The 22445-nt window shown below is 40.1% G+C and overlaps 2 protein-coding genes across 10 annotated transcripts in view; one reads left to right on the top strand and one right to left on the bottom strand.

Annotated features, from left to right (window-relative positions):
- ANKRD45 (ankyrin repeat domain 45) overlaps positions 1-9269 on the bottom strand; it is a 109239-nt gene extending 99970 nt beyond the window's left edge. For 5 of the 7 annotated variants that reach the window (XR_008511391.2, XM_054525130.2, XM_054525132.2 and 2 more), the window contains exon 1: positions 8858-8938. The gene's annotated coding sequence lies outside the window, so the exon portion shown is untranslated. Of the gene's footprint in view, positions 1-8857; positions 8939-9139 lie in introns of those variants that run through there. The other 2 variants (XM_063716958.1, XM_054525106.1) reach the window with 2 other exon arrangements.
- The window catches only part of KLHL20 (kelch like family member 20), a 79151-nt gene continuing 57518 nt past the window's right edge, over positions 813-22445 (top strand). The window contains 3 exon segments of one of the 3 annotated variants that reach the window (NM_001134070.2): positions 9020-9122; positions 9575-9706; positions 10056-10119. In NM_001134070.2, the coding sequence (NP_001127542.1) occupies positions 10097-10119 (23 nt within the window). In that variant the 5' untranslated portion in view covers positions 9020-9122; positions 9575-9706; positions 10056-10096. 3 annotated transcript variants of the gene reach the window in all.

The following is a 22445-nucleotide window of genomic DNA, read 5'->3' as shown; positions in this document are numbered from 1 at the left end:
TTTCCACCCATCTCTTAATCAAAGTTAGCATGCTATAAACACTGTTCACTTGGTTTTCATTACTTAACAATATGCCTGAAGAGCATGCCATTAAGAGATCTTCCGGCCGGGCGCAGTAGCTCACGCCTGTAATCCCAGCACTTTGGGAGACCGAGGCGGTCGGATCATAAGGTCAGGAGTTCGAGACCAGCCTGACCAATATGGTGAAACTCTATCTCTACTAAAAATACAAAAATTAGCTGGCGTGGTGGCATGCGCCTGTAATCCCAGCTACTCAGGAGGTTGAGGTAGGAGAATTGCTTGAACCTGGGTGGTGGAGGTTGCAATGAGCTGAGATTGTGCTACTGCACTCCAGCCTGGACAACAGAGCAAGATTCCGTCTCAAAAAATATATATATATATCCTCCTTGTTTTGTTTTGTTTTTAATTTTGTTTTGAGACCAAGTCTCACTGTGTCACCCAGGCTGGAGAGCAGTGGCGTGATCTCAGCTCACTGCAACCTCCGCCTCCCAGGTTCAAGCAATTCTCCTGCCTCAGCCTCCCAAGTAGCTGGGATTACAGGTGCCCACGACCATGCATTGCTAATTTTTGTATTTTTAGTAGAGATGGGGTTTCACCATATTGGCCAGGCTGGTCTCAAACTCCTGACCTCAGGTGATCCGCCCACCTCGGCCTCCCAAAGTGCTGGAATTACAGGCATGAGCCACCCCACCCAGCCCTTTGTCATTTCTTTTTATAATCACATAGACCTCATTATGTGGATATCCCATAGTTTATTTAATCAGCCCCCTAATGAGAGTCTTTTAGATTCTTTCTAATTTTTGTTATTACAAAGTATCCTGCAGTGAATAACCTTGTGCATAACTTATTTTATTTTTGCAAGTGTTTCCTCAGGATAATGGAAAAAGGTCAATGCAAATGTCATTTTGCTAGATCTTGCCAAATCCCCCTCCATAGAAGTTTTATCATTTTGCACACACTGGTCACAAATGAGCGCATTCTTCCCCACAGTTGTGTCAGAAAAACAGGTTGTGCCATTTCAGATTTTTGCCTACTTTATAGGTGGTAAATGGGTCTCAAAATAGATACAATTTGCATTTATCTTATTATGAGCAAGATTGCTCATGATATATTCATAATATATTTAAATGATTAAGGGCATTTTATTTTTCTGTAAACTGGCTGTTCATATATTTTGCCCATTTATGTTATTTGTTTTCTCTCTATTTTTAGGAGTCATTTATATATTACATTATGAACGCTTTATGATATATTAATATATGGCAAATGTGTTTTTCCTAATTGTCATTTTTTTTTACTTCATTTATCTTTGTCCCATGGAAATTTTTTTATGCAGTCAAATTGATCAATCTTTTTGCTTCTAGATTTTGAGTCATATTCAGGGAAGTGTTTCTCCTTTTTTTTTTTTTTTTTTTTTTTTTTTTAAGACAAAGCCTTGCTCTATCACCCAGGCTGAAGTGCAGTGGTGCGATCTCAGCTCACCACAACATCCACCTCCCAGGTTCAAGAGATTCTCTTGCCTCAGCCTTCCAAGTAGCTAGGATTACAGGTGCCCGCCACCACGCCCAGCTAATTTTTGCAATTTTAGTAGAGACAGGGTTTCACCATGCTGGCCAGTCTGGTCTTGAACTGCTGACCTCAAGTGATCAGCCCACCTTGACCTTCCAAATTGCTGGGATTACAGGCATGAGCCACCATGCCCAGCCTCTCCACTTTTAATAAGGAAATTCACCCATATTTTCTTATATTATTTTTACGCTTTCATTATTACCTTAAGCTTTCAAGTACATTTGATTGATGTGGGGTATAAAGAACCAGCCTTCTAACTCCAACTTGTGACAAATACAAAGGACCATACCAGGCTCAGATCTTCCCATAGGGTCTTCAGAGGACTTTGTTGAGACTGCAGTGAAGTCTAACTCATTATATAAGGAAATAAATCCAATTTCTTATGATTCCATAGTTGTATCAGCATCATTTATTAAACAGTGCCTATTGCCCCACTGATTTGAGATCACATACTAAATTTCCATATGTTCTAAGGTCTATTTCTGGATTTCTTACCCTGCTGCATTTATCTGTTTATATGCCCAAACCACAGTTTTAATTATAGAGGTTTTAGAACATGTTTTAATAATATCTCTTAGGGTCAACCCTTCTCTCAGCTATTTCTATTTTTAGAGTAAGAGTATTTCTGGTTATTCTTATTTGTCTTTTCTTCCATATTTACAATCAACTTATCTAGTTCTGTAAAAACTCTGATGTTGATTTTATTTGGTGCTATGGTTTGACTTATGGATGGTGTCCTCTCCAAATTTCATGTTGAAATGTAATCCTAAATGTGACATTATTAAGACATACGGCTTTTGGGAGGTGATTAAGCCATGAGGGCTCCACACTCACGAATGGGATTAGCTCCCTTATGGCTCAGGTTTGAAGGAACATTCTCTTGCCTTTCTGCCATGTGTGGAAACAGCACTCATCCCCTCCAGAGGAGGTAGCAGCAGGACAACATCTTGGAAGCAGACAGCAGCCCTTGTCAGACACTGACAATGCTGGTGCCTTGATCTGGGGCCTCCCAGCCTCCAGAACTATGGGAAAATAAATTATGTTCTTTGTAAATTACCCAGTCTAAGGTATTTTGCTACAGAAGCACAAACAAACAAAGACACTGGATTGCATTAAATTTATAAATTACTTTATGGGGCACTGTTATCTTTATGAAATTGAGTCAACTTATCCAATAATGTGGAATGACTTTCTATCTGCTCAAATCTACTTTTGCTTATTTCAGGAATGTTTTATAGTTTTCCCCATATAGGTTTCACATAACTAATAACTCTAGACTGAGAAATTGTAAAGGATTTAGATTCCATCTTATAGATGAGAAAACTGAGAACAAGAATGACCAAGTGATGGCTTCAGATTACAAGATTAGCACTGGGACCCCGGTCTTCTAGCTCCCATCATAGTGCTCTCTGCTGTACCACCCTGTAAGCACCCTAGAATTCTATAGCAGCATCAAGAAAACTAGGAAAATGCTTTGTCATTGTCTTACTTGTGCACATTCTTCCTGCTCTGTTCCTGAACTTTCCAAAATACTTTCTAATTTCACCAGCTTTGTGTCATGTCACTCTCCCCAGTGCACCCTGGCCAACCTGTCCTTGCCTCTCTGGCTTTAGTGTCTTTCCCTGGAACATTCCTCCTTCCCTTTCAACTCATGAGGTTTTAGTCAAGTTGTCAGCAAAGTCTGAAGTTTTATCTAGAGGCTCAACTGGGAAAAGATTCACTTCCAAGCTCACTCATGTTGCTAATGGCAGGATTCAGCTCTTCATGGGCTATCGGACTGAGACCTTCAGCTCCTCTCTGATGGCCAGAAGCCTCTCTCAGTTCCTTGCCATACAAGGCTTCTCACAGGGCAGCTCACAATATGGTAGCTTACTTCCCTCAGAGAAAGCTAGGGAGAGATGACATCTGAGACAGAAGCCACAGTCCTTTTATAACCTAATCTTAGAAGTACAATTCCATGACTTTTGATATATTCCATTTGTTAGTCACTAGGTTCAGCCCACACTCAAAGGAGGGGATTACATGAGGGCATGAACACCAAGAGGCATAGAAGACTTAGGGCCATCTTAAAGGCTGCACACCACACTTTCTGTTACCCTCTAGACCATATCTGGGCACCCTACTAGATGTTTTCTTTTTTTTTTTTTCTTTTAGACAGGGCCTTACTCTGTTGCCCAGGCTGAAGTGTAATGGCACAATCACAGCTCACTGCAGCTTCAACCTCCTGAGCTCAAGTGATCCTCCCACCTTAGCCTCCCGAGTAGCTGTGACTAGAGGCGTGTGACACCACGCCCAGCTAATTTTTAATTTGTTTGTAGAGACAAAGTCTGCCTATGTTGCCCAAGCTGGTTTCAAACTTCTGGGCTCAAGCAATACTTCTGCCTGGGTCTCCCAAAGAGCTGGGATTACAGGCATGAGCCACCCTACTAGATGTTTTCTTAGCACCCAGTAGATCACTTTCAATTACCGCAATCGTAATTGAACAACTAATTATATAATTCATGGTTCAATTTTATACTGTCTCCTCAAGAATAAAAATTCGCTGGGTGTGGTGGCTTATGTCTCTAATCCCAGCACTTTGGGAGATCAAGGTTAGAGGATCACTTGAGCCCAAGAGTTCAAGACCAGCCTGGGCTACATAGTGAGACCTCGTCTCTACAAAACAAACAAACAAACAAAATAGCTGGGCATGGTGGAACACTCCTGTGGTCCCAGCTACTGAAGAGGCTGAGGTTGTTACCGGTGGTGAATCCATATGGGTCTGCAGCAACCTCAATTCTTGCCTCCTCAGAAGAAAGAATTTGACTGAGGGGCATGAGGCAGAAGAGACCGTGGCAAGTTTTAGAGCAGGAGTCAAAGGAAGGAAAGTACACTTGGAACAGGTCCAAGCAGGCAACTTGAAAACAAGTGTGAAGTTTGACCTTCTGACTTAGCATTTTATATGCTGGCATATTTCTGGGGTCTTGCAACCCTTCTGCCCTGACTCTTCCCTTGGGGTGGGTTGTCCGCATGTGCAATGGCCTGCTAGTGCCTGGGAGGGGAGCATGCAGAGTGTGTTTACTGGAGTTGTACACATGCTCACTTGAGGCGTTCTTCCCATTCTGGTGGAATGCCCCTGGAAGGTCATATACCAGCTAAACTCTGCCATTGCCCTTTAATGCACATGCTGGAGCCCACTCACCCAATTCCTGAGATCTTATTGAGAAGCTGCCACCAGTTTCAGGTGTTTTTATCTACTGGGAAACTGCCTTTCCCTGGTGCTGTTTGCAACCAATTATTATATTAGACAGGCAGCGTGACAACTGCCTGACCATCACCCGATGGTCGCCTGACATTCCTGGTGAGGTGCGGGAGAAGCCCTCTCCTGCCTCGCGCATGCCTGGCTAGCCACCTACTGTAACAAGGGGAGAGGATCACTTGAGCCCAGGAAGCAGAGGCAACAGTGAGCTGTGATTGCACTACTGCACTACAGCCTGGGTAACAGATTGAGACCCTGCTTAAAAAAAAAAAGAAGAAGAATGAAAATTCCACAAACAATGGGCCCTGTGGGTCTCGCCTACAACTAAACTTTAGGTCCAACCACTGTATTTTATACATTGGAAGCAAGATATAATTTTTGATTGAAAAACTATAAGGTAAGCTCAGCAACCCCTGAAAAGAATTATTTGGCTGTTGTCACTACCTCACACCTGTGAACCCCGAATATCTGAGACAGGTCTCAGTTAATTTAGAAAGTTTATTTTGCCAAGGTTGAGGATGCACCTGTGACACAGCCTCAGGAGCTCCTGACGACATGTGCCCAAGGTGATCAGACCACAGTTTGGTTTTACACATTTTAGGGAGACATGAAACATCAATCAACATATGTAAGATGAACTTTGGTTCCGTCTGGAAAGGTGGGACAACTCAAAGCAGGGAGAAGGCTTCCAGGTCATAGGTAGATAAGAGACAAATTGTTGCATTCTTTTAAGTTTCTGATTAGTCTCTCCAAAGGAGGCAATCAGATATGCATTTATCTCAGTGAAGCAGAGGGGTGACTTTGAATAGAATGGGAGGCAGGTTTGCCCTAAGCAATTCCCAGCTTGACTTTTCCCTTTAGCTTAGTGATTTCGGGGGCCCAAGATATCTTCCTTTCACACACACTATCTAAGTAAAATCTATTTTATGTGTATTTTCTACTAGAAATTCAGGCTCCCGAAGGGCATAGTCTTACTCAGGTGGCAGAAAAACTGTAATTGCTGCAAATGCCAGGTTTACCATAAACACATTACTAAATGGAGTTCTCTAGGTCTTGACATAAATAAAAAGGGTTGATTCATACTGAACTTCTCCACTTCAAAAAGAAACAGAGTAGCAGAAGCACAAACCAGATTGCAGTGGGTTGGGAAGTGAATCACAGATATACAAAAATAGGAGGGACTGCTCTTATCCTGGACAGGAGTTTTAAAATCAGTCTTTGGTTAGCAGCATTTTTAGTAACATTTTCATACCATATAGTAACATTTTCATACCTATACTATGAATTATAAAAATAGTATAATTCATATTATGGAAAAAATAGGAGTCACTTTGAAGGTATCTTTTACAATAAGCAATTCACAGAAGGGAAATCCGAATGCCACTTTCACGTATGAAAAATGTTTGAACAGTAATGAGAGAAATAAACATTTAAACCACAGTGAATTACCATTTTATACCCATCCAATTGGCAAAAACAAAGTTGGAAAACACCAACTGTGATGATAATACAGACCAACAAAAACCCTCAAACACTTGTAATGGAGAGACAACACAGCACCGTAGCTGATAGCACAGACTCTAGAGCCATCGTGTATGGTTTCAAGTTCTTGCTCTACTTCATAACTAGCTGTGTGACTTTGGGCAACTTACATATCATCTTGGTGCCATCTGTGAAACTGGAATGATGATAATAGATCCTACCTCGAGAGGACTAGTGTGAGTATTGATGAGTTACTATAACATGCTACATAAATATTTGCTAGCATTATTATTACTGAAATAGAATAATGATTTTAGAGAGCAATTTGACTAGTGCTAATACAGTTGAAGCTGTGCATAGTATACAACCCAGCAATTTTGCTTCTGCTTGCACACCCCAAAGAAACACCTACAGGTGTACACAAGGAGGTATATGCAAGAATTTACATTGTAGCACTGTTTTTAATGGAGAAAACTGGAAATAGTCAAAATATCCATCTGCAGAAAAAATTTTTTAAAAAATCTATGGCATATTCATATAATAGAATACTATAAAGCAGTGAAAATAAATAAATTAGTGCCATAGTCCTCAAACTTTACCATGCATTATAATCACCTGGAGAACTTGTTAGAACACAGATTACTGGGGCCCACCTTCAGTTTTTGATTCAATAGGTCTGTAATGGGGCTCAAGGGTTAGCATTTTCCAAGTGATGTTGACGCTGCTGGTCCAGGACCACACTTTGAGAATCACTGAATTGGACCTTCATTGATCAACATGGACAAATCTTATAAACAGAAAGTTGAGTGGAAAATGGAAGTTGCAAAAGAATACATATGCTTTGATACCATTTATATATATCACATATACACATGCAGTAAAAATTTTGAATAAGATCACCAAGCTAGTCAGTTACAGGTCTAGGATTTGTACCTATGTGTATCCATGAAATCGCCTTTGCAAACTGAAACCCCCTTTGCGAAAATTCTATCAGTGAGAAAATTATAGCAGTGGAGGAGATCTGATCTAGCCAAACCCCATCTTGCCTTTAGCTTTCAGTCTGTCCTTAATTATTCCTGGGCTTAAGCCAAGATAACTTCGGGAGACATTTAGTTTAATAGTTTAAATAATTACAGTCCTTCCCCAAAACTCAATTGCCTTTGTAAAGCTAATGAGAGACCACCAGACAAGGGGGACAGATGAGCCTGAATTCTGTTAAGTGTAGACATAAGTGATTGCCAGCCATTATTCCAGAGGTCACAAGATATGCAACTTCCCCAATTACTCCTGCAGATAACATCACTATTGTAGAATCTAGGATTGGCCTTTTCGGGTATATTTTTAAGTTTTTTGAATGTTTGACTACTGATGGCTCCACCTGGACCCACCAACTGTTCCTGTGGCTCCACCCAGAAACGACTCAGTAGGCAGGAGGACCATCTCCCATACCCCTATGACTGCACCCCCAACCAGTGAGCAGCAAGCACCCATTGCCTAGCCACCCCTACCCCTTTCCCCAGACTACCTTTGAAAAGAAACCTAGCCCCCAAATGCTCCAGGAGGCCGATTTGAGTAATAATATACCTGATTTAAGTAATAATAAAACTTCTTCCATTTTTCCACTCGATGTTGTGTAAAACTCTCCATTGCAATCTCTATACCTTGATAAATCATCTGTATCTGGGCAGCAGGCAAGAAGAATCCATTGGGCCACTACATCTGGATCTAAAGGCCATGCATTTTCCACTACAAGCTAATTAACAAGAGGTATCCTTTCCCCTCAGAAACAACTGGACACACCTGTGTAGATTCTATATAAAGAACAGCTAAAGAAAATCTGGTTAATACTTAGTGTAGTATATTTATCAGGAAATCAGCAACAGTCTTTCTCTGACATTCCTGAAATTGTAATCCCCACCTTACACTTGTATCACCTGTTTTCTAAATATTAATATACGGTAAAAATCAGGTGGCTGTGTGCTATGGGAAAATCTGGAGGAAAAGATAACTTAAAAAATATACTTTTTTGGCTCTGCTTGCTACTAAAAAAAAATTTTTTTAAGAAAATATACTCTTCCCTCCCTAACATTAAAGTGAATCCACAGAAGATGTGTTTGGTGAAGTGTCTGGTGGTGAATACTAAGTAGAAAGGGCAAACTAACACAGCCTTAGAGCCTGGATAAAATCCTGGGGTCCTGAAAGTTCGACCGTGGGAAATCTGGAGGATAAGGTCTATCTCTGGTCTGTCTATGTAACTTCTGCACCTTACACATAGTAGAGGCCTGACAGATACATGTCAACCCATGTGTGCATGCAATAATTCAATCCACAATTAGGAACATTGTGCCAAAAGGAGACCCACCAACTAAAAAGAAATACAAATTCTTAGCTTTCTGTGACTACCCTTTACTGCATTTGCTGGCGAAAACAAAGAAGAAAAGAGGAGGCTTCAGTATTCAAATACTGCCAGTTCCGCACTGAACTCTAAAAATGGTTACTCTTGGGATACAAGGAACCCCCACGAGGATAAACAGCCTTTAAGGTTACCTGAATGCCCCAGCAAAGGGCACGACTACTTCCGGAGCCGCACCAGAGCCGCACCGGAACCCCTTGGCGGATTATGTGGGTTCCTGCGGGAACGATTTAAGAATAGGACTACTTCCTGCTTCTGGATATGGGCCGGTGAAGGGAAAGGAAATAGCTCTAAGAGCGGCATCCTGCCTGCGCTAGCGGCGGTGGAGGAGGAGGCAGAGAGGTGTGGAGGGCGGAGTAGACGGAGGAGGCTGCGGCAGAGAAGAAAGTGTCAGAGCCGGTAAGTGAGCCAGTCACCTTAGAGCAGGGGACAGCGGACAGTGCTCCAGGGCTCGCTTCGCAGATATGTGGTCCCAAGTTGCTGAGCTGCCCCAGGGGGTCAGGGCTGTGCTTCGTTGGTCGCCTGTCAGTCGGCGCCGAGAAGAGACTGTTGGGGCGCTGGGGCCGGGCCTCGCGGAGCGCCAGAGTGCGCTCTCGCTGGCTGACAGCCTATCTTGGGAGCCAGAGGAGGCCCCGGGCTGTGTCCTGCCTGGTGGTGCTGGGGTTCCGCACCCTGGACAGCTTCCCCAGACAGTGTTTGGAATTCAGGGAAGAAAGTACTGTGCGCCCCCATTTAACCCTCGGGACCTGGCGAAATCCTGCTTCGTGGGTAGTGAACATTGTATCGGGGACTGAAGGAAATGCTTGTAAAGAGTGTTAGTCTGGAGCCATACTTTCCCTGCCCTGTTCAAGCTCCCTGGGCTGTCAGAAGCGGAGTTGTTTGTAAAAGCAAATGCAGACGCCTCCTCCTCCTGTCACTTCGGGACAAGTTAACAATCTTCAGATTCGTTGTTAAAGCAGCGTGTACCCTATGTGATCTATCAGGTTAGTACTGCTGTGGGTTATCTGGTGCTTGCTCTGTAAATATACTTGATGTCGAGATCACAGTTAAATATCTCCAAGCACTTTTTGAAGAGAAGCAAGACTGACCTAACAATCGGGACTATTTAGCATACTTTCCCTCACCTTTACTTTAATCGTTTTAGCATGCAGAGTAAGGATGGTAATCTTAAATGTACTAGATTAAGTTATTGTGCATCTGCAGAAGGCCTGTGGTATAATAGGATATGAAACTCTTGATAACTGACGAAATGAGTGAAATGATTATATAAAGATTGTTACTGTAAAGATCAGAAATAGCTTTTATTAAGTTCCTGCTTTTCTGTTGTCTTAGGTTCGGCTTTAGAGTGTGGTGAAGGGTACTTTTCATGGTGCATGGAAGGAAAGCCAATGCGCAGGTAAGGCATTTAGGAAGTAAACGTTTGATTTCACTGATTAAAATTCAGCATGTAATAATTTAAATTTTTAAAAAAGAGTTTCAATCTTACTAAATTCTTGGAACTAATGAGTCTTGTTCTACAATAAATCAAAAGTAATATTAAGAATTAATAGCTTTTTAATAGAATAAAATACAGAAGTTAAGTTTCTGAAAAGTGCTGTGGATTGTATGTAGTGCTAAACACTTACATTTTCCTTTTTTCATGTTTTTTTACAGTAAATAATCATTAAGTTCATTATGATACTATGTGGATTTATTATAATCTTCAGTTCCCTATAAAAGGTAGAGGATTCTGTTCCCATGTAAGAATCATAATTATTTATAATATACTGTACTGCATGCCTAATTATGGTTTTGGTTATTTCCTTGATGTTCAATAATACATTTGTTCTGTTAATTAAAATAGCTGCATTGCAGGGAAGATTGTATAAGGACTAAAATAGGTATTAGACATAATAACTTAGTCCATAGAAAAATAGAACAATGTCTGGGAAAATACAGACAATAAATAGGCCCTCCCAACCCTAGAATTTAATAATGTTTTTTCTCATTCTGTTCTAACAAATGAGACTAGAATCTTTATGATACAAAATCATCCCAGTTCTATTTCTTTGGTTTTTACATTTGTTTTCTATTTATTGAACTCTATTTAATCATTTGTTATTTAACATCAAAGATAAACAACTTTTGCAGTTCTTTTAAGAGAAGAAACATTTTATAATGGGAATATGACTTATAACTCAGAACTTGGAGCAAGAACCAGAATGTATATCTTTATCCAAATCTGTTATTGGTTTATCAATTGACCTTAAGCTGTTCACCTTCTCTGTACCCCAGTTTACTTCTTTAGTGTATCTGATCAGGATATTGGGGATTAATGGACATTTGCAAATGCTTTAAGATCTCCAGATGAAAAGATGTTATCAAAATGAAAAATACCATTATCTTATTTATATTTTACTCTGTAGTAGGAATAATATTTTACCACAATGTACATGAAAAAAATTAACAACATAATATTAAATGCTTCATCACTTCACTTCTAACATTATTGCAAAACCCACTGATTGTGTCTCATCTCCAGCTACCATAAAATGTCATATCTTATGTAATTGCTAAAATAAGAGCTTATTATTTTTTAAAAGAATAGCAGAGTGTGGGAATGTTTTTGGTTTATCAGTAGTCTATATAAAATATTTGCTTAATCACTCATACCTGCTGCTTTTTTCTTGCTTTATTACATAATACTGTCAACTATTCAGAATCATGCTGGATATTTCTAGTGCCGTTAATCATTAAGCTACAGCTCTTTCTTCATCACTGTCACTTGGCCAGAGCCTAGCCTACTCACATTGGTCTCTGGTCTTACTTTCACCTGGTTCCTACATTCAATCATGGTCACACTTCCCTGTCCTTTTCTTATTGGGCTGTCATTTTTGCTGATTTAACCCAGAAGGCAGTCTCTGTAATGCTGGGTTTATACTCAGTTGCTATTAAAGAAGCTTTGAGAAGTAAGTTTTTCTATTGAGACTATTTGAATACATGTTCATTCTGTCTACTAGATTGTGAGCTCTTTTAGTCTCATGTCTTCCTATATTTGTATCACTAGCACCTAATGATTACTGAATAATTGTTTGAATAGGACTGAACAGTTTCTGCAGACTTCCCCCTCCAAAAAACAAAAAAAATCTATGAACAAGACTGAAAATTATTGTTAAAGGTATTCTAATTTTTGATTATAAAGTTTTATGAAATCAATTGGCATTTTATTAGTAAAGTTTCATTACATCATTTATTTATGTACTATCATTTGCATAGCACAATGCAAAATTTAAAAGATACAATAGGATATTCAGTGAAAAGTTAACTCTCCCATTGCTGACCCCAGTTCCCAAAGGCAACCACTGTAAGCAGTTTCTTATGCATTCTTTTAGATGCATTGTAGTTCATACACAAATGTCTATAAGATGTCTTCTCTTTTCATTTTTAATTTTTATTTTGTAGATACAGGGTTTTGCCATATTGCCCAGGTTGTTCTCAAACTCCTGGGCTCAAGCAATCTACCTGCCTAGGCCTCCCATAGTGTTGGGATTACAGGCGTGAGCCACCACACCTGGCTAACATTAGTAGCTTTTAAAAAGAGAAGATGGCTAGGCACAATGGCTCACACCTGTAATCCCAGCACTTTGGGAGGTTGAGGTGGGCTGATCCCTTGAGCCCAAGAGTTCAAGACCAGCCTGGGCAACATGACAAAACCCCCATCTCTACAAAAAGGAAACAAGAAAAATTTAGCCAAGTGTTGGGGCAGATGCCTGAAGTTCTAGCTACTCAGGAGGCTGAGGTAAGAGGATCACTTGAGTCTGGGAGGCAGAGATTGCAGTTAAGCCGTGATCATACCATTGAACCCCAACCTGGGCAACAGAGCAAGACAGTGTCGCAAAAAAAAAAAAAAAAAAAAAGACAAAAATGTTGCAGGGCATAGTGGTTCACACTTGTAGTCCCAGCTACCCAGCTACTTAGGAGGCTGAAGCAGAAGGATTGCTTGAGCCCAGGAGTTCGAGGCTGTGGTGATCATGCCACTGCACTCCTGCCCGGGTAACAGAGAGAGACCCCATCTCTTAAATAATAAAAATAAGAAAATAAAATGCATTTGAAAAGACACTAATGTCAGCATATCATGCACATTCTTCTGTATCTTTATTCACTTGAAAAATTATTTTGTAAGTTGTAACAAATGCATATAGACTTACCTTATTCCTTTTAATAGTTATGTAGTATTCCATTGTCTATATGCACCTTAACCAGTCCCATTTGAGAGAGATTTATTTCAACTGTTTTGCTGTTACAACCAGTTCTGTCTGCAATGAATATCCTTGTAGGTGGTTTATGCCCAGATGTGTAAGTATAGAATAAGTTCTGGCTGGGCGCAGTGGCTCACGCCTGTAATCCCAGCACTTTGGGAGGTCGAGGCGGGCGGATCACAAGATCAAGAGATCGAGACCATCCTGGCTAAGATGGTGAAACCCCTCCTCTACTAAAAATACAAAAATTAGCTGGGCGTGGTAGCGTGTGCCTGTAGTCCCAGCTACAGTCCCAGTCGGGAGGCTGAGGCAGGAGAATCACTTGAACCCAGCAGGCAGAGGTTGCAGTGAGCCAAAATCACGCCACTGCACTCCAGCCTGACGAAAGCATAAGAATCCGTCTCAAAAAAAAAAAGAGAATAAACTCTTAGATTTAGAATTGCCTAAACATTATGTACATTTTTAAATTTTGGTGGACATTGACAAATTTCTGCCCTTAGAGTTACACCAATCCATAATCTTTACCAACAATATGTTTGTTTCCCAAGATAGTAATTTTTAATCATTCATTTTATTAAGAGATACCAAATATTTTGTAATGTAATTCTTCCAACTTTCCTTAAATATATAAATAGAAAACTGAGCTTGATTGTAGAAATTGGTTTATTCATATATCAAACCTTTATATAATACCACTCTATTCCTGTATATTGTGTGATACAGATCAAGTGATGAAAACAGATATCATGATACAGTATTGGCCTGGTACAGTGACTCATACCTGTAATCCCAACACTTTGGGAGATGGAGGAGGCAGGAAGATCACTTGAGCCTAGGTGTTCGAGGCTGCAGTGAGCTATGATTGTGCCACTGCACTCCAGCCCAGATGACAGGGTGAGACTTCATCTCTAAAATATAATTAATTAATTAACAAACAATGTTAACAGAATTTTAATAGAGATGTAAACTTAAGGGAGGGAACTGCTCTGTGGAGATGAGGAAGCATCACAGAGATGGTAACATTTGAGCTAGATCTTCTAGGAAGAATAAGAATTTACTTCTAAAGAAGGGAGTTAATTAAGGACACCATAAAAGGAAGGAACAGCTTGTGCAAAAAAAAAAAAAAAAAAAGATAGAGTACCAAGACCCAGAATTGTCTGACATGCGTGGAACAGTGAGTATATGTGGAGTATAGGGTATTTTGGGGAAGAAGAGGAAGTAGAAAACATGGAAATTGAGGCTACAACCGTGGGAAAGAATTCGAACTTTATCCTTTAGGTATTTAAGAGCCAATGGACATTATTATACACATCATTTGTTCTTTGAGCTGATTTCTAGGCACATAGGGGATGGATTGGAAAGAGGGAAGAAATTATGGCAAGGAAATGAATTTAAAGTAGTTATGGTAGTTTAGATGAAAGATGATGAGAACCTGAAGTATATCTATGGCAGTGAGGGTTGAGAGAAGAGGATGGAATTGAGAGCTTGTATAATAGTAAAATCAAAAGGATTTGGTGAACATGGAGTGAGGAAAAGGTAGTGTTATAAATGACTCCAAACTTAGGAAACTAGGTGCTGCCATGATAAGATTAAAAAGAAAAATACAGGAAGAGGAACAGGTTTCAGTAAGCCAAGAACAGATTCTGTTTCATATACTTTAAGATTATTGTGTTTAGGAAACAGCCAGGTGGAGATATCCAGCATGTGATTGGAATATGACTCTGGGGCAGAAGAGAGATTTGGGCTAGAAATTTAAAAAAAAAAAATGTGAGTCATCAATACTAAGAAGTTTCTTCAAGCTGTAGGCATAAGTGATGGTAGAACAGAAAAGGAGAATGCTGAGGACAGAACTGTAGTGAGTACCAGGGGTGTTTACGATGGGGCCTAGCAGGAAGACCCCATAAGGTCTCTAAAATGAGTAAGAAGCTTTACATGCTTTGGGTCTTATTTTATTTAATAGTATCTAGAGTTTTTATTGATAGTTTTTTACTCACATTGAAGGATAGCTGAGCTACTCCTTGAGTTCAATTTCAGAAGACAAAATTTCCAATCTCGTATCTTTGAAATTTTCAATTTGTTCTACTCAGTCTAAAGTGTACGCTTAAAAATAGTGTAAAACATATACTTGCTTGATTTGACTATTCCCTAGTGTGGCATGCACTGTAGGTTAGCTTGCACATCTCTTCCTTTCTTCCATCTACTATAGACACTAGAATATTAAATACTCTGCTTGATTTCTTAGTTGTCTCTGCATATGTGAAGGGCTGTGTGACACAGTGCTACCAATGAGATGTCAGCAGTAGTTGTTGAGGGGTATTCTAGGAAGGCTTTTGCTATCCTGATATAAAGGGAAACTAGCATGCTTGCATGAGGATTTACCCTTCCTGCTCCATCTTGGTCTTGATCACTGGACCAAGGCACCCAAGGCTTATGCTCATTTTATCCAATAAGCAGTGATGAGATGTCTTGGGACTAAAACATTCACAACCAAGTTTCAAATAAAGAGGTTACTAGCTTGGCTTTCTGGTGTGGAATCAGGTATGGAATATAGTGCCTATTGGGCCCCTTCTAGTAAGTAGAACTGGCACTTTGAGATGTTATTTCTGTTTTGAGGGTTTATATACTCAAATCTCCAGCTGTCTCTATTCAAGTATATTTAGGACTATAAATGAGGGTCAGTGCAACTGAATCTTTTTTAAGGTCAAGTTGTTAATTTTCAAAGTAAAACAAAATTTTTGAAGTAGGAAAGGTGAAATGTTCATTTAGATAGTATATTAGTCCATTTTGCATTGCAATAAAGAAGTACCTGAGACTTGGTAATTTATAAAGAAAAGAGGTTTATCTTGGCTTATGGTTCTGCAAGCTATTCAAGAAGCACCTGTCACACATGTCACCACACCTGGCTACTTTTTAAATTTTTTCATAGAGATGGAATCTCATTTTGTTGACCAGGCTGGTCTCAAACTCCTGAGCTCAAACGATCCTCCTGCCTCAACCTGCCAAAGTGCTGGGATTACAGCTGTGAGCCACCATGCCCAGCTAGTTTTTACATTCTTAAATGGTTGAGGAAAAAAGGCAAAAGATGAATGATATTTCCTGAAGTGAAAATTATATGGATGGACACCAATGGCTGGGGGCACGGTGGCCTACACTTGTGATCCCAGTACTTTGGGAGGCTGAGGCAGGAGGATCACTTGAGGCCAGGAGTTCTAGACCAGCCTGGGAAACAGAGAGAGTCTTTGTCGCCACAAAAAAAGTAAAATTAAGCCAGGCATGGTAGCATGCACCTGAGAGCCTAACTACTCAGGAGGCTGAGGTGAGAGGATCGCTTCAACCAGGAGTTTGAGGCTGCAGTGAGCTATGATCATACCACTGCACTTCATCCTCAGTGACAGAGCAATACCTTATTTCTAAAAAAAAAAAAAAAAAGAAAAAAACATTCTACTATACTAATGCAGTAATAAGAGCATTTTTTTTTTTTTTTTTTTTGCTATGGTAATTTTTTTTTTTTTTTTTTTTTTTTGACATGGAGTTTCACTTTTGTTGCCCAGGCTGGAGTAGTGCAGTGGCGCAATCTTGGTTCACTGCAACCTCCGCCTCCCGGGTTCAAGCAATTCTCCTGCCTCAGCCTCCCAAGTAGCTGGGATTACAGGCATGCGCCACCACATTCAGCTAATTTTTGTATTTTTAGTAGAGATGGAGCCTCACCATGTTGGCCAGGCTGGTCTCGAACTTCTGACCTCAGGTGATCCAGCCACCTCTGCCTCCCAAAGTGCTGGGATTACAGGTGTGAGCCACCGCGCCTGGCACTATGGTACATTTAAAAGAAAAATGGAGACATTAGCTTAGTTTACCCACATTGTACTTAGGTGAAATAAAAAATTGTTTATATCTCAGTTCAACAGTAGCATCTTTATGTACGTAACTAAGGTTGTGACAATAATGCTTTACTTTCAGCATGCAGTGTCAGTATTCCAGGAATTTTTGAATTGGTCTTCTGTCTTTAATTGTTACTTTTTTAAAAAAGAAGCTTGATTGTATTGCTGTTAATCATGTGATTTATTCTTTCAGCATCTACTGTGTACAAGGCACCATTTTAGCTCTGTGGTTAAAAGCATTCTTGATTGTTTATGTGGATGGTAAAAATTATTCTTTAACTGCTCAGCTTTATGTTTTAGTCTTTAAAATTGCCAAGCATAAACAGTGATGTTTTTACCAGATGTATAAGTATTTTGGAAAAATTGGTTGTTGTTGGAGAAAAGAAGAACCATGTTTTTTATTTTTGTGCTATATCTTTGCAATGCACATGCATGCAATTTCTTCTTCTTAGAATGTCCTTATAGATTTTTCTGTCCTTCTCAGGAGACTCCTTTTACACCTTAGTGTTTTATTATACTGTAGTTCCCGTCAGTGCTACAGCTTTGGAAGTAGCAGACTGATAGGGATGCTGTCCTTTGCAGGCTAGATATTAGACTCTCTCAGTAATTGTAGATGATTAGTATCTGAGAGACACTCACATGAGGCTGACCTAAAGCTCAGTGATCAGAATGCTTGAGTCATCTGCCTTTTAAGTAGCATGGTACTTTTGGAAGAATTTTCCATCAGAGGACTGCTTAATGAGTTTAGAATCAGAAACAGAAATATAACGATCTAGAGCATGGATGTGAGATATTTCACTTAAGCTCTGGGAAAACCCAGTGTAATATTCCTACTTTGCAACAACAATGCTTGTAGTAACCTGATAGGCTATACCTGTGAGATCCAGAATCTTTCTGAATGATGTTAAACATATACTTCATAGATTTTGCCTTTCTGAATGACTTTTAAGCTTTATTGAGGTATAATTGATATACAAAAAATTGTACATATTTTATGTATACATTTTGATGAGTTTGGGCATATGTATACACCCATGATATCACCACAATCAAGGTTCTAAACATATGTATCATCTCCAAAAATTCTTATATATATATATATATACATATACACATACATTATATATATGTTTTGGAGATTTTTTTTTTTTTTTTTTTAAGAGATGGGGCCTCACTATGTTGCCTAGGCATGTCTCAAACTCCTGGGCTTAAGGGATCCCCCTGCCTCAACCTCCCAAAGTGCTGGGATTACAGGCATGAGCCACTAGGCTCAGCCTCCTCCAAAAATTCTTATGTTTGAACCACATCTTTTGTCCTGGTTGCCCTCTTACTAGTTATTCATGTATCTCCTCCTCTAGAGACTGCTTCTTTATATTACTTTGAATTTTCCACCGTCTATAGCAAAATGCTTTGTGTACATTAAAAGCAATTAGTAAATATTTGTTAAAAGAATAATTATTTTAATTAAGAGGCATAGGTTGTCTTTTCTCTGCATGTTTATATAATGTGATGATACAAAAATCCAAATATCTTATTTCTAATTATTTGTCAGTAATTTGTGACTTTTACCTAGTAATTATAGCACCTGAATTTCTACATATGAAATATGAATATAAGATACAAATTTTCAAGCCAGGCATGGTGACTCACACCTGTAGTCCCAGCTACTTAGGGGGCTGAGGTGGGAGGATCAGTTGAGCCTAGGATGTCGAGGCTGCAGTAAGCCGTGATCAAACCGCTGTATTCCAGCCTGGGTGACAGAGCAAGACCCTGTCGCAAAGAAAAGATACAAATTTGTATCTTATATATTATCTGGAATGACTTTTTAAAGATAATAAAAGTATTTTATAAGTACTTAAAGGTAATTCTGAAAATTTCTTAGACCATCCCCGTTAATTTTAGCTAGAAAAGAGATGACGTAAGTTCACTTTGTTATGCTCATTCCCTTAAATATGAAATGCATTTTATAGGCTTCTTTTACCAAATTATTTGACTCTTCTTGATATTTCACTGGTGAAGTTTTTCATGATGACTGAATCTAAAAAAAAAAAAAAAAATCTGTATTTGGTGAGTTTCTTGGGCTTTTAAAAATAGTTGTACAGAAATTTGGATAATACATAAGAAAAAACAAAACAAAACCTCATTTTGAATGGCTAAATCATCCTAGAAACTCTTCCCTCTCCTTGCCTCCCAGCATTCACATGAATTACAGTTATTAAATATTCACAGTACCTCAGGAGATACGTGGTTTACCCTAAAGCATCCAGAGGCCTGCTCTGCTACTGAAAGCTTCATGATTTTGAGTAAGTCATGTAACCAAACTAGTTTCTTCATCTGTAAAAGGAGGACATTATGCTAGATGATCCAATGATCCATTCTATTCCATATCTAGATCTCCACACAAGAAGGGGCAGTTTTCATATTTAAGGACTTGTGAAGAACACTAACTTGTAAATTTATAGACACATACATATATACTGTGATCCTATAAGGCAGTGTTCATCAAATTTGAGCAATTTACAGATACCCCACCACCTTTTTGTCCAGAACCCATTTTACAGGAAAATAATTATTGCAGCTTCTAAAGAATATGTCCTTTAACACAAGTTTAGACAACACATACTTAAATGTACAGGAAATGCCCAACTTACAGACTTCTACAGTTTATGTATACTAGCTCCAGCCATCATGCTTCTCTAAAGCCTTTGTTTAAAAACCAAAAACGGGGAGCCAAGATGGCCGAATAGGAACAGCTCCAGTCTACAGCTCCCAGCATGAGTGACGCAGAAGACGAATGATTTCTGCATTTCCAACTGAAGTACTGCGTTCATCTCACTGGGTATTGTCAGACAGTGGGTGCAGGACAGTGGGTGCAGCATACCGAGCGTGAGCCGAAGCAGGGCGAGGCATCGCCTCACCCAGGAAGCACAAGGGGTCAGGGAATTCCCTTTCCTAGCCAAGGAAAGAGGTGACAGACGGCACCTGGAAAATCGGGTCACTCCCACCTTAATACTGCGCTTTTCCAACAGTCTTAACAAACGGCACACCAGGAGATTATATCCCGCGCCTGGCTCGGAGGGTCCTGCGCCCAAAGAGCCTCGCTCATTGCTAGCACAGCAGTCTGAGATCAAACTGCAAAACAGCAGTGAGGCTGGGGGAGGGGCGCCCACGATTGTCCAGGCTTGAGTAGGTAAACAAAGTGGCTGGGAAGCTTGAACTGGGTGGAGCCCACTGCAGTTCAAGGAGGCCTGCCTGCCTCAGTAGATTCCACCTCTGGGGGCAGGGCATAGCCAAAAAAAAAAGGCAGCAGAAACCTCTGCACACTTAAATGTCCCTGTCTGACAGCTTTGAAGAGAGTAGTGGTTCTCCCAGCATGCAGCTTGAGATCTGAAAACGGACAGACTGCCTCCTCAAGTGGGTCCCTGACCCCCGAGTAGCGTAACTGGGAGGCACCCCCCAGTAGGGGCAGACTGACACCTCCAATGGCCGGGTACTCCTCTGAGACAAAACTTCCAGAGGAACGATCAGGCAGCAATATTTGCTGTTCACCAATATCTGCTGTTCTGCAGCCTCCACTGCTGATACCCAGGCAAACAGGGTCTGGAGTGCACCTCTAGCAAACTCAAACAGACCTGCAGCTGAGGGTCCTGAGTATTAGAAGGAAAACTAACAAACAGAAAGGACATCCACACCAAAACCCCATCTGTACGTCACCATCATCAAAGACCAAAGGTAGATAAAACCACAAAGATGGGAAAAAACAGAGCAGAAAACTGAAAATTCTAATAATCAGAGCACCTCTTCTCCTCCAAAGGAACACAGCTCCTCACCAGCAACGGAACAAAGCTGGACAGAGATTGACTTTGACGAGTTGAGAGAAGAAGGCTTCAGACTATCAAACTGCTCCGAGCTAAAGGAGGAAGTTCGAACCCATGGCAAAGAAGTTAAAAACTTTGAAAAAAGATTAGGCGAATGGCTAACTAGAATAACCATGCAGAGAAGTCCTTAAAGGACCTGATGGAGCTGAAAACCACGGCACGAGAACTACGTGACGAATGCACAAGCCTCAGTAGCCAATTCAATCAACTGGAAGAAAGGGTATCAGTGATGGAAGATCAAATGAATGAAATGAAGCAAGAAGAGAAGTTTAGAGAAAAAAGAATTAAAAAAAAAAACAAACAAAGCCTCTAAGAAATATGGGAGTATGTGAAAAGACCAAATCTACGTCTGATTGGTGTACCTGAAAGTGACGAGGAGAATGGAACCAAGTTGGAAAACACTCTGCAGGATATTATCCACGAGAACTTCCCCAATCGAGCAAGGCAGGCCAACATTCAAATTCAGGAAATACAGAGAACGCCACAAAGATACTCCTCAAGAAGAGCAACTCCAAGACACATCATTGTCAGATTCACGAAGGTTGAAATGAAGGAAAAAATGTTAAGGGCAGCCAGAGAGAAAGGTTGGGTTACCCACAAAGGGAAGCCCATCAGACTAACAGCTGATCTCTCAGCAGAAACTCTACAAGCCAGAAGAGAGTGGGGGACAATATTCAACATTCTTAAAAGAACTTCACCCCAGAATTTCATATCCAGCCAAACTAAGCTTCATAAGTGAAGGAGAAGTAAGATCCTTTACAGACAAGCATATGCTGAGAGATTTTGTCACCACCAGGCCTGCCTTGCAAGAGCTCCTGAAGGAAGCACTAAACATGGAAAGGAACAACCAGTACCAGCCACTGCAAAAACATGCCAAATTGTAAATACCATCAAGGCTAGGAAGAAACTGCATCAACTAATGAGCAAAATAACCAGCTAACATCATAGTGACAGGATCAAATCCACACATAACAATATTAACCTTAAATGTAAATGGACTAAATGCTTCAATTAAAAGACACAGACTGGCAAATTGGATAAAGAGTCAAGACCCATCAGTGTGCTGTATTCAGGAAACCCATCTTATGTACAGAGACACACATAGGCTCAAAATAAAGAGATGCAGGAAGATCTACCAAGCAAATGGAAAACAAAGGCAGGGGTTGCAATCCTAGTCTCTGATAAAACAGACTTTAAACCAACAAAGATCAAAAGAGACAAAGAAGGCCATTGCATAATGGTAAAGGGATCAATTCAACAAGAAGAGCTAACTATCCTAAATATATATGTACCCAATACAGAAGCATCTAGATTCATAAAGCAAGTCCTTAGAGACCTAGAAAGAGACTTAGACTCCCACACAATAAAAATGGGAGACTTTAACACCCCGCTGTCAACATTAGACAGATCAACAAGACAGAAAGTTAACAAGGATATCCAGGACTTGAACTCAGCTCTGCACCAAGTGGACCTAATAGACATCTACAGAACTCTCCACCCCAGATCAACAGAATATACATTCTTGTCAGCACCACACCACACCTATTCCAAAATTGACCACATAGTTGGAAGTAAAGCACTCCTCAGCAAATGTAAAAGAAAAGAAATCACAACAAACTGTCTCTCAGACCACAGTGCAATCAAATTAGAACTCAGGATTAAGAAACTCACTCAAAACCGCTCAACTACATGGAAACTGAACAACCTGCTCCTGAATGACTACTGAGT

Source organism: Pongo abelii, chromosome 1 (assembly GCF_028885655.2).
Source record: "Pongo abelii isolate AG06213 chromosome 1, NHGRI_mPonAbe1-v2.0_pri, whole genome shotgun sequence".
NCBI lineage: Eukaryota > Metazoa > Chordata > Mammalia > Primates > Hominidae > Pongo > Pongo abelii.
The sequence above is the reverse complement of the archived record's forward strand: the minus strand, read 5'-3'. Positions and strand labels throughout refer to the sequence as shown.